The sequence below is a fragment of the Muntiacus reevesi genome, chromosome 3, assembly GCF_963930625.1.
Source record: "Muntiacus reevesi chromosome 3, mMunRee1.1, whole genome shotgun sequence".
NCBI lineage: Eukaryota > Metazoa > Chordata > Mammalia > Artiodactyla > Cervidae > Muntiacus > Muntiacus reevesi.
The window spans coordinates 172,289,578-172,301,721 of record NC_089251.1 but is presented as its reverse complement, the minus strand read 5'-3'; the positions used below and the strand labels follow the sequence as shown (position 1 = coordinate 172,301,721).

General features: G+C 51.5%; 1 protein-coding gene and 1 pseudogene across 2 annotated transcripts; both read left to right on the top strand.

Annotated features, from left to right (window-relative positions):
- The first annotated feature begins 1,836 nt into the window (after nucleotides 1-1,836).
- LOC136165149 (UL16-binding protein 1-like) lies at nucleotides 1,837-11,961 on the top strand. Of its 2 annotated transcripts, XM_065931141.1 has the most exons (5): nucleotides 1,837-1,989; nucleotides 9,494-9,757; nucleotides 9,996-10,271; nucleotides 10,894-11,026; nucleotides 11,861-11,961. In XM_065931141.1, the coding sequence occupies exons 1-4, from the start codon at nucleotides 1,917-1,919 to the stop codon at nucleotides 11,007-11,009; spliced, it is 729 nt and encodes a 242-aa protein (XP_065787213.1). In that variant the 5' UTR covers nucleotides 1,837-1,916; the 3' UTR covers nucleotides 11,010-11,026; nucleotides 11,861-11,961. The 2 variants fall into 2 exon arrangements, with proteins under 2 accessions (XP_065787213.1, XP_065787214.1); XM_065931142.1 differs by lacking the exon at nucleotides 11,861-11,961 and having other exon boundaries at nucleotides 9,996-10,284; nucleotides 10,894-10,956.
- LOC136162878 (tyrosine-protein kinase RYK-like) lies at nucleotides 3,382-5,393 on the top strand (annotated as a pseudogene).
- Nucleotides 11,962-12,144: the final 183 nt, after the last annotated feature.

Genomic DNA, 12,144 nt, shown 5'->3' with positions numbered 1-12,144 from the left:
AGCCATCTCTTTGACTCTGAAGTGTTAAAGGAGATAGTGCTGGCATCTCCCAGTCTCTGTAGGAGGGTAGGAGCCTATATTTGGCTCCCAACTAGCTCAGCTGGTAAAGAATCCACCTGCAGGGCAGGAGTCCCTGGTTTGATTCCTGGGTTGGGAAGATCCCCTGGAGAAGGGATAGACTACCCACTCCAGTATTCTTGGGCTTCCCTTGTGGATCAGATGGTAAAAGAATCCACCTGCAATGCCAGAGACCCAGGTTCAGTGCTTGGGTTGGGAAGATGCCCTGGAGGAGGGCCTGGCAACTCACTCCAGTATTCTTGCCTGGAGTATCCCTGAGGACAGAGGAGTCTGGGGGGCTATAGTAGGTGGAGTCGCAAAGAGTCAGACAGGACTGAGTGACTAAGCACAGCACCGGAGCCTGATGAGTCAGCTTCTCCTTCCACACAAAGGACTGCAGGCTGCGTGGCTCACACAGCAAACCCAGGTTTTCCTACAGTTCTGGAGGTAGGAAGTCCAAGACCACGGGGCTGGAGGGTTTGTATCTTCATAAGATCAATGTATCCTATTTTTTGATGCATTTCAAACTTGAAGACAATACATTTGCCTCAAACACTTCATCATGTATTTCAATAACTAATAGTCTTTTCTGCCTTTGAATCTGTACTCTTTCCCCATGTCACCTTGAACTTCTAATTTAATGAATATTGCTGCATTTTCTTTAACGGACTGTATTAATTTTTTAGTTTTAATATTTAAAGGTTAAGGTTTAAAATTTAGTTTCCCTGGATGGACATTAAGATGCATCATTTTTATTTTTTGACTGTGCCATGAGGCATGTAGGATCTGGTTCCTTAACCAGGGATCAAACCTCACCCCTGGCAGACTAAGCATGGAGTCCTTACCACTGGACCACCAGGGAAGCCCCCCTGATCCACCATTTATATATATATATATGTGTAAGTATATATTTATAATACAGATATTATGAATATATTTTACATTTACCTTTTGACTTCCCCGGTGGCTCAAACAGTAAAGCGTCTGGCTACAATGCAGGAGACCTGGGTTCAATGCCTGCGTTGAGAAGATCTCCTGGAGAAGGAAATGGCAGCCCACTCCAGTACTCTTGCCTGGAAAATCCCATGGACGGAGGAGCCTGGTAGGCTACAGTCCATGGGGTTGTGAACAGTGGAAAAGACTGAGCGACTTCACTTTCACTCTATCTCGGTAAGAGATAAATGACGACTAAAGGGAAACTCCCCAACTGCATAAATCGTACAAATTGAAGAGTTCAGGTCTTGGATTTGCATTGGATGCAAATGAAGAAGAACATAAGATAAAAATAGACATCAGGATTCAAACTCCAATCCTTTGGCCACCTGATGCAAAGAACTGACTCATTGGAAATGACCCTGAGCTGGGAAAGATTGACGGCGGGAGGAGAAGGGGACGACAGAGGATGGTTGGATGGATCACAGACTCTGTGGACATGAGTTTGAGTAAACTGCAGGAGTTGGTGATGGACAGGGAGGCTTGGCGTGCTGCAGTCCATGGGGTCGCAAGGACTCGGCCAGGACTGAGCGACTGAACTGAACTGAACTGAATTGAAGGAAAAGAGCGTTTCGGTCTCCTGTAACGAGCGCACGGTGGCGCCCAGTGTAAACTGGCGGGTAGGCTGGTTTACAGGAAGGCGGGCGTGTTAGTGAGGGAGCTGGCAAGAAGGCCCCGCCCAAACCCCGGGGCCCAGCCCCCGAGTGGAAACCTGGGGCGGGGCCTGTCGGCCGAGGTGCCGCCCAGGCAGTCTGCGCAGAACCGGAGGTCCAGACGCAGCTGCGGGCTAGCGGGAGAGGACCATAGGTTCTAACTTGGCAGCCTCGCACTCCTGCAAAATTGGGATCCAGGTGGCAAAGGGAGAGATGGGTGGCTCCAAGACCAGTCTTGGCTTCCTCATTTTGCTTCTGATTGTCTTGTTGAGCGGGACGTCCAGCGGTGAGTTCGGGGATGACCCTGCGGGGGAACGTGAGGAGGTTGGATGGGTTACGACCTGGAAAGGGGATGGGGGTGGTGTCCGCGGGGGCTCGCGAAACTTCTTACAAGGTGGCGCCGCCGCCTCCACCTCTTTCCCTTCCCTCGGCCTGTCTGGTCCCCGGAGGCTCCTCCCGGCTTCTTGCCGGCTCTCCGGGCCAGAACAGGGGTGCCTTGGGGAAAGTAGTAATGCCGGGAGTTTGGGAGGTGACGCTGGGAGAAGAGGGGGCCAGGACGCGGCAGGAAATGCGGTTGAAACCCCCCAAGGGTCCAGACCGCCCCTGGGAAGTGGGAGCCCTGGAGCCGGGCGGTTTGGGACCAGTCGGCCTTCCCGCGGAGAAGGGACCCAGACCCGCCCCGAAAAGCACACCCTCCCGCCCCGACCTGTGCAACAGAGACCCTTCTGGTCCCTAAATCTCCCGGTCCTTGAAGGACGGGCGCTCTTTCCCGGCCGCGTAAGTTATAAACGCAGAGCGGACCCGGGTGCCCAGGAGGCGGCGGCGGCGCGCCCCCGGCTGAAACGTGCTTGAGTTGCTCTTGTCTAAGTCGCAGCTGCTGGCTCCACCCCAACCCCCGGGCTCCGCGGTGTGGCTCCTCCCGGATAACGGGGCTCCGCGGCGCGGCTCCACTCCGATCCCGGGGCTCAGCGGCGCGGCTTCATCGGCGATCCTGGGGCTCCGCGGCGGGGGTGCATCCGCGATCCCCGAGACTCCGCGGTGCGGTCCACCCGCCATCCTGGGGCTCCGCGACTCGGCTCCTCCCGGATCCTGGGGCTCCGCGAAACGGCTCCTCCCCGATCCCGGGGCTCCGTGGCGCGGCTTCATCGGCGATCCCCGAGACTCCGCAGCGCGGCTCCTCCGGTATCACCGAGACTCCGCGGCGCGGCTTCTCCCCGAACACCGGGCTCCGCTGCGAGGCTCCACCCCCCGACCCCGAGGCTCTTTGCGCGGCTCCACTCGCGATCGCCGTGCTCCGCGGCGCGGTTCCTTTCCCATTCCGGGGCTCCGCTGCGCGGCTCAGTCCCCGGCCCCGGGGGGCGGTTGCAAGCCTCTTCCTGAGCTGGGACCAGGGGCGCTGGCTCCTTGGTCTAGAGGAAGAACTTTTTTATTAGAGAAGTGACCTTGTTGGGCACTACTTCTATCCTTTAACCTGTTAGTACCCAGCGAAACAGATGTTCTGCCTATTACTTGGCCTGCAGAGTCCAAGTCGAATATAAAAAGGTTTCCAAGTAGACAGTTTCGTGGACTTGCCCCAGGTCAGCATTTCTGCTTGGTGGGGGTGGGGGTGCGAGGGGCACGGGGGGGGGGGGATTTCCACGCACTTTATCGGCTCTAGCTTTCCTTTTCTGCAAAGTAGATGGTGAGGTTATGATACTAAATGCAGCTCAACTTGACAGTAAATTCTTCAAAAACTTCACTTCTTCAAAAATTTGAAACGAAGGAAAATCTGCTACCAAAATCTTGAAGTAAAAACTTCGGTCTTGGACAAAGCCACTAGCAAAACTATCTGTGATCCTGTTCATGCAGCTCAGCTACTTCTACCCGCGTGTTTTATATCAGCTCAGGGGTTTGCCGTGCAGTTATATTTCTTGTAGTGATAATATTCGAACTGGAAGACAGCATCAGTGCACAGTAGTTCCCAAGGGTTGTCTCAGCCATGTCCCAGATGACTCAGAATCTGAGAGGCCACACACCCAACAATGGTACGTCCTCCCGGTTATCCTACCTTGTGGGCGGGTAGAGGAGTGTCTTGAGAAGTGCCACTCTTTTGGAGGCCAGAGCTAAGGTGAAGGATTTCGAAATATCCAAGGAGAGGATAACTGTATCCACGGAGAGGATGTACTCCAAAAAGGTAGTTTTGCTCGTATTTTCCATGGGATTTAGGTAGATGCTGCTGCTGTTGCTGCTAAGTTGCTTCAGTCGTGTCCGAATCTGTGCGACCCCATAGAGGCCAGTCCACCAGGCTCCGCCATCCCTGGGATTCTCCAGGCAAGAACACTGGAGTGGGTTGCCATTTCCTTCTCCAATGCATGAAAGTGAAAAGTGAAAGTGAAGTCACTCAGTACTGTCTGACTCTTTGAGACCCCATGGACTGCCGCCTACCAGGCAAGAGTACTGGAGTGGGTTGCCATTGCCTTCTCCTTAGGTAGATGAAAAAGATCCAAATAAAGAACAGCAATCATTTGTAAAAACAGAGATTAAGTTTCTGAAATCCAGGTGACAATGATACTCACTAAATGTTGTAAGCTATGAGATCTTCATTACAGAAATCTTCCTCCTATTTCCCTTGTGTGTATAGAAGAAAGAGAAAACCCCTCGTGATATTGCCTTACATGAATTGGGAGAATCCTAAATAGTTTTCACAGCATTGCAAATTGTGTGTCTGTGTGTATTAGTCAGTCAGTCCTGTCCGACTCTTGCCACCCCATGGACTGTAGCCCGCCAAGCTCTTCTGTCCGAGGAATTCTTCAGGCAAGAATACTGGAGTGGGTGGCCATTCCCTTCTCCAGGCATCTTTCCAACCCAGGGAACAAACTCGGGTCTCCTGAACTGCAGGCAGATTCTTCACTGTCTGAGCCACCAGGGGAGCCTGCAGCACCAATTAATAGAGGCCAGTAATCCGCAGGCGATTTCTCAACAGGACCTGGTCCACAAGGTCAGACTGCCTGTGGAATGAGTTACCTGGTCAGAAGAGAAGTCCTCCACAAAGAGCTGGCTGCTAGGAGCTCTGCCATTGATGATAACCTCCTGTTAAGAGTACAGATAGCCCCTCTCCAGAGTCTTGTTCCACATGGACTCTCACTGTCTGGGGGCGAATGAAAACGTGGGATCCATGGATGGCTATGAAAGTCTGGTTAAGAATGGGTTCTCTGGAGTTCCCTGGTGATCCAGTCGCTAAGACTCCACACTCCCAATGATGGGGCCCTGTTCGATCCTTGGTCGGGGAACTGGATCCTACATGCCACGACTAAGAAGTCGGCATGTTGCAACTAAGAGTCTTCATGCTGCAAAAAGACCCCAAGTGCCACAACTAACACCCAGTACCGCCAAAAAAAAAAAAAAAAGATATTAAAGAAATAATTTTTTTTTAGTTCTCCAGTGCTAGTGATGTGTGGGCCTTCAGAGTGATAGGGTAGGAGCTCATGGCTCTGGGCCAAACACCCTACACGGTGTTTTGACTGTGTAGTCAGTGTTGACTGTTTAGAGATCTGAAAGAAGGTTACCGAATACCCCAGCCTGTCAACTGTCCTGATGAACCGTTTGCTGTGATGGCTTGTGCTGGGCCTTAGATTCGGAGGAGAGGCCCAGTTCCAGCAGCTGACCCCGTGTCTCACAGAGGTCCATGCAGCCCTGGGGGCCTGTGTCTGACTGTCCTCTCTCAGTCCCCCAGCGTCAGGAGGAAGGTGCCCGCTGAGGCCCACTTGGAGCCAGCCGGTCACGTACATCACCCAGCACCACAGAAGCACATTGTCTTCTAGAACACTGTGCCTTAGGAATGCCATAGCATCTAAACTTTCTGAGACAGACTTAGTGATGTGGAGTATTTTCTAGATATCACTTTCATTAGGTTGAACTGAAAGTGTTTGTATAAATTTTTTGATGGAGAAATTTTTAAACAATGTTATAAAATAAATAGCTTTTAAGATTGTTTCAACACTAATACTTGGACCAGCTTAGTGCCACGTGCTTTTTAGTTTCTACTTCCTCAAAGTAATGTAGTTGATTCACGCTTGAATGTGCCCTGCTTAGTTGCTCAGTTGTGTCTGACTCTTTATGACCCCATGGACTACACAGTCCGTGTAATTCTCCAGGGTTGAATAGTGGAGTGGATAGCCTTTCCCTTCTCCAGGGGATCTTGCCAACCCAGGGATCGAACTCAGGTCTCCCACATTGCAGGTGGATTCTTTACCGTCTAAGGCACCAGGGAAGCTCAAGAATACTGGAGTGGATAGCCTCTCCCTTCTCCAGGGGATCTTTCTGACCCAGGAATTGAACTGGGGTCTCCTGCATTGCAGGTGGAGTCATTACCTGCTGAGCCACCAGGGAAACCCTTAAGTTTCTTTCTTTTTCTTTTTAATATTTATCACTAGTCTTGGGAATTATTTGTCTATAAGATGAAATACTTTGTCTTAGGAAAAGAAAAACGAAAAAATGCTGTTGCCTTGTACAGGAAAAAGCAGTGTTCAAGGAAAAAAACTTAAAAGCTAGAAGGAAAAAAAAGAGAAAAATACAATATAATAATAAAAAATACAATAGAAGCAGAAACTACTCTTTCATAGAAAATTGCCTTTTTAAATTTTTTTTAATAAAGAGGAGTCTGCCTTCTTACTTTGGGGAAAGTAGGAATGGAATTCACTGAAACATCTTAAATTTGATCCTAGCATTTCTGAGAGCCAGAAGTGGGCTTGGGGCAGGTCAAGAGTAAACAGTTGTGATTTTATTTATTTTTACTTTCTGGAAAAGGAGATAACACAATTACAGAAGGTGCAATCATGTTTTTAAGGTTAAGAATCCATTTTACTGCACTTAGAATAGTGCCATGCACAGAATGGGTGCCCGAGTTGTGTTGCATTAAAAAAAAAAAAAAAAAGTAAACAGATTTTGTGCTTATCTTCAAGGCTGGCTTAAGTATAAAATGGATTTTTAAAACCACTTGAAAAAATTAAAGCATTCAATTTATTTAAAAAAAAAAATTACATATGCATCCCAAGGAAGGCACTCAATGCCTAGCCACTGATCAGTGCCTCCCTGGAGTCAAAGCTCCTCCCAGACAGCTCACGCTGTTGCTTATTGAAGCTGGTTATGACTGAGATCCTAATACTGGTGAAGTTAACAAGTGTGGAAAAGGAAAAGTCGGTTTGTTCAGGAGCCCTGGGAAAACAGTGACCTAATGTGCTCAGATGTCTCCAAGCTTCCCGGTTAGAGAAGGGGGCGGAGGGGCTGCTGCGGGCGCATCCGCGTCCTGTGCAGTCAGTTTTTTGGCACAAGGCGGACGTCTGAGCCTCACCAGGCTTATGGTTTCAGCCAGTCTGGGGGTCTGTGTGCTTGCAGTCAGCAGTTTTTATGTGCTGGGGGTCTGCTTCCTGTAGAAACAACTTGAGACTTGTGTCAGATCTTTGTTATCTTTCAGGGAACTGGTAATTTCATGACACTGCTATGTGGCTGGTCACAGTCTGAATTGTCACCAGTTTCCCAGCCTAAGGAGTATTCATTTCTCCATCTCTACATGTCCTAATCCTTAACTCAAACCACTGTTTTGAGACTCACAGGAGGCCTGGCTGACTAAAACTTTTCTACAAACAAGAGGAAGGCCGAGACGATGGGGGACGGGTCTTTCCACTAAGGCCGCCTAGAGCCCTTTTGGTTACAAGACCATTTATTACCCATTTCCCCATGGTCCCAAGAAGCCCAGGGCCTCCAGCAGCTTCCTGTCTCTTGAAGAGAATCTAAACATGGCCTCTCTCAACTGGCATCCTATCCCTTTGTCTGATAACTCGCCCAGCAAAACCCCCGACCTGGCCCACAGTACCTAAGGTAGGAGGGACGGGACAGGGTCTCCCAGAGTGTGACACAGGGCCCGAGGGTGAGGCTGGGCATGCCCACGTCTACCCTCTAGTCCCACACTCATGTTGTCTAGGAATTGGGACGGTGGCAGCCTCTAATGGTTATTGATTAAGGCAGGAGCTGACAGATTTTTTTCTACAGAACAAAGTAAATGTCATTGTCTCTTTAGGCCATTTGGTATCTGTCTCTGGGTGCAAAAGGAGCTTCCACATTTGTGGAGCACCAGAGGCAAAATATAATGTGTAAATCAACAGAGAACCAGACTTGTCCACTGTCCTGGTTTCTGACCCCGTAATGAGTGACCCACCCCCTAGAGAATCATCCAAGAGCTGCCTCAGTTGTCTGTTTATGAACCAGAAACTTACCCTGTCCTGCCCTGTAGCTTCTGGTGGTGGGAATGTGATAGGAGTGTGGGTCTGGCTGTTATGAGCTAATGCACCCCCTTCTGCTGTAGACTGGCTTTCTTGGTTCAAGGAGCGGTAGGGGACACTGCATGAAGCCCCAGGTGTGAGCAGGGGATAGTGGCCCTGTATCAACTCTGGTGTCAGGCCTAGGTCACCTGCTGGTACATCTCATTTGTTCCCTGTGGCCCTGGTTATGCCAAGCCACATAATCACTTTTGTCCTATGACAGCTGGTCTATCTGAAGTAATGGTTAGGGGTTGATGAACCCAGATCATAATGGGCAACTCTGACGTTCCATGACCAGAAGCCTCATCTCTGACAGGCCCTAGGACCATACCAGGAGCCAGTTGGTAAAGAATCTGCCTGCAATGCAGGAGACCCCAGTTCAATTCCTGGGTTGGGAAGATCTGCTGGAGAAGGGATAGGCTACCCACTCCAGCATTCTTGGGCTTCACTAGTAGCTCAGCTGGTAAAGAATCCGCCTGCAATGTGGGAAACCTGGGTTCGATCCCTGGGTTGGGAAGATCCCCTGGAGAAGGGAAAGGCTACTCACTCCAGTATTCTGGCCTGGAGAATTCCATGGACTGTATAGTCCATGGGGTCACAAGAGTCAGACACAAGTGAGCGATTTTCACTAGTCGCTTTGACCATTGTACCAACTTTGCTTCTGACATACAACACTCCACCTGGAATCTGATCTTCCTGCATTTTCCATCCCTGTTCCTGCTGGAAGCCCACAGCGACACCATCTCCTACCACCATCCCTGACCTTCCACAAAAGTCAACCTTGAGCTGTTGGAGATGCTTCTCATCCACGCTTTCCTCTCGGACTCCATAGAGTCCATCAGGCTTTCGCATGGCGCCTGGTGGCCTGGACACTTTCCTGCCCTTTCACACCATGTCCGCCCTGGCAGATTCACTTCTCTGAGCCTTGGATCCCCTCCTCTACCACCTGCCTCGGAAGTTCTGGATTTTCTCTTTCATGCCATGTGGGCCAGGCCTTCTCCAGGCTTCCAAGACCCATCCTAGTGGGAGATCAGCAGCGTCTCCCCGACCTTGCTAAGTCCTGTGACCCCTGATTGTGAACTCTCCCTTCTCCAGCTTTGGGTTCTGTGTCACCCGCCACCTCTTTGCCCCTCTCCCTGTGATCCTGCTTCCTCAAGAGCAACCCCACAGGCTCCCCATCTCTCACAGGACATGGGGTTAGACTCTGACAGTCCTCTGTCATCTAGACTTTTCCTGCATAGCAGCCTGGCATGTCTGTGCAAAGGTTATGATGCTGGGACCTGACCTGGTGGACACGGGGACACACCCCGGATGAGTGACCTTTGCCAGGCGGGGCTCCTCCTTCTCCACGAGGAGGGGGCACTGGTGTGTGTGTGTGTGTTGGGGGGGTCATTGCTCTGTCAGCCCCGCCCTGCACTTTGCTCTCACATAACTGGGGGAAGGGGCCTGCGGGGCTTTTATCCCAAGCTCACCTTCACTGTTTTGCCTTCACAGATGCTGATTCTCTTTCCTGTAACATCACCATCGATGCTTGGCCCAGATATGGTCAGTCATGGTGTGAGGTTCAAGGCAAAGTGGGTCAAAAGGTCTTTCTCTCCTACGACTGTGACAGAGCTGAGATCAAGTACCTGAGTCCATTGGGAGAGGAAGTGAAACGTATGAACGTATCGGAAACACAGACAGACACACTCAGAGACACTGGGGACTTGCTCAAGGAGCAAATGTCTGACGTTACACCAGAGAGATACATAGAAAAGGGTGAGTGAGGAAGTCCAAATGCAGGAGGAGCAGACTGGGGGCTCAGCTGCATCCACTGTTTTGGGGTAAAAAAAAAAAAAAATGGATATTGTCCTTCCCTAGTAGCCCAGTGGAAAGAGCAGCTGTTGCAGGAGAGACCAGGGCCAGATTAGCTGGGCCCAGGGGAGGTTGACCCAGGTGGGGCAAAGAATCTGTCAAGCCCAGAGGCTGAGCTCTTTCTTTTCCTTGGTGGGGTCAGGCCCTCTGATCCTGCAGGCCAGGATGACGTGCTGGCGTGAAGACAACAGACACATCAATGGATCCAGGAAGTTTGGATTCCATAGAAAACTGTGCCTCCTCTTTGATTTGGAGAATGGACATTGGACACTGGTTCATTCTAAAGGGAGGCTGATGAAAGAGAAGTGGGGGAATGCCAGAGCTGTGACTGACTTCTTCAAAAAGGTCTCCATGGGAGACTGTTGGCGCTGGTATCCGGCTTTCTTGGAGCGCTGGGAGAGAATGTTGAAGACCACGGGTAAATGACAAGAGTAAGAGAAAGTGGTAGTTCTCTCGTGGTGACATGGACACACCCCTGTGTGTGTGTGTATGTGTGAAAATGATCTGTCAGAAGTGAGTTGCTCCTGAAAGAACAATGACCCGGGGATGCTCTGTCATCCTCTTTCCTCTTTTACCTCCTGACGTCTCTCCTCACAGCACAGGCCTTTGTATGATTGAACATGGATTCTCACTGATCCTAAACATGAGAGCATCTCTATGATTCCAATCTCCTTCTTACTCTTCCCTCTTTCCAGAACCTCCTTTTAAATGTCACCAATTCTCCTTCTGGAAATCTGGCACCTCCTTCTGGAAATCTGGAAAGCTGACACCTCTGCTGTCAGCTCCTAAGGAATCCATTCTCATGTCACCGTCTCTGACGTCACAGCAGGACTGAGTGACTGTTGGAAACCTTGCTCCCCCATCAGCTGTCAGAGTCCCATGGGGACGGGGCTCCTCCCTCCTCCTCATCTCTCCTGAGGACCTGTCACAGGGCCTCCACGTGTGGGTGGAGGGGTAGGGGTACCTGGGTCAGAGGGGCTGAGGCGGCATCTGCCGAGTTTGGGGTCTGGACAAGGGCTTCACCCTTACTCTCCTTGCAGCATCACCGACCACAGGCCCCCCTACAGTCCATTCCTCAGCTCCAGCCATCAAGCATATCACCTGGATCCTCCCCGCGGTCTTCACCAGTTTCATCATAACTGTCTTCCTGGGCTGAGTCCTTTCCAGGAGCAGGTACTGAGGGCAGAATTCAGAGGAAGGGCAGGGGCACAGGGCCTGGTGTGAGGACGGGGAAGGTGAATCCCAGCCGACCCCTGCCCTCACTGAACCTCCTCATCCTGGAAATGAGCAGGTGGCTAAGATCCCATATCACCTGAGAGAAATAATTGCAGACCCAGCTCCAAAGGCCTGTCCTCACAGGAAGTGGCTTGGGCCAAGCAGGCAAGGCAGGAGCCCCCAGCAGAGACTGTGGGGAGGGGCGAGGCCAGGCCTGACTCAGCCTGTGGCCTGCCCATCACCAGCCTCCTGGGGACCCAGAGCCTCCATCACTGAGCGGCTCTGCCTTGAGCAGAGGTGCCTGGGGGTGGTGGGCCTGAGCTGGGGTGGAGGCGCCCAGCTGGGCGGGACCAGGAAGAGATGGGGGCAGGGACCCTGGTCCTGAGAGCTGTGTGTGCTGCTGACTCAGAGGCTGGAGGGGAGCGAAGGGAGGAGGTTTGCCTGCAGCCCCCCAGGGCTGTCAGGAAGCAAGGCCCCTCCTCTGGGGACTTGCTCCCTGGCCCTGTAGGCCCCCCTCGGGGAGGATCCGGACCTGAGTGAAGGGAGCAGGTTGATTCCTCACTGGCTCCTGTCCTGAGCCTGAGCAGGGCGTGTCAGGCCTGGGGTGACTCTGTGATGCAGGAAGGAAGGAGGAGGGGACAAGAGGCTGCTGGGCCTGGGGTGGGGGTGGGGGTGGAGGACATAGGAGCCCCTCAGTGAGGGCGGGGCTGGAGGGGGCTGGGGAGGAGCAGCCCCAGGAAAGTGACAGGAGTTCCTCCGCCCCCTGGACCAAGGCCTCTTTCTTTTCTGCAGGAGACGGTGCTCCCAGGAAGCCCACAGGTGCTCTGTCTGCCTTTCTTCTGCTCTTCACTTTAGATCCAGGAGATCAGACCCCATGGATCCTGAGTCTGTTTTCCAGTTACGATGACACAGTAGACACATCATCTCATGGGTTTTATCACGTTTGACAAAATCCTACTCAGCATCTTAAAAAAAAAAAGAGAAACAAGTTATTTCACCACTTTCTCCTGGTGCTAAGCGATGGAATTTCTACGCTGAAATGTCCAGGTACTTGAAGAAATCTCCACAAACAGGAC

Coding starts and splice junctions, on each gene's coding strand:
- LOC136165149 (XM_065931141.1), top strand. CDS start 1,917: ATGGGTGGCTCCAAGACCAGTCTTGGCTTCCTCATTTTGCTTCTGATT. Junction 9,758..9,995: donor AGAGAGATACATAGAAAAGG/GTGAGTGAGGAA, acceptor TGGTGGGGTCAG/GCCCTCTGATCCTGCAGGCC. Junction 10,272..10,893: donor GAGAATGTTGAAGACCACGG/GTAAATGACAAG, acceptor CTCTCCTTGCAG/CATCACCGACCACAGGCCCC.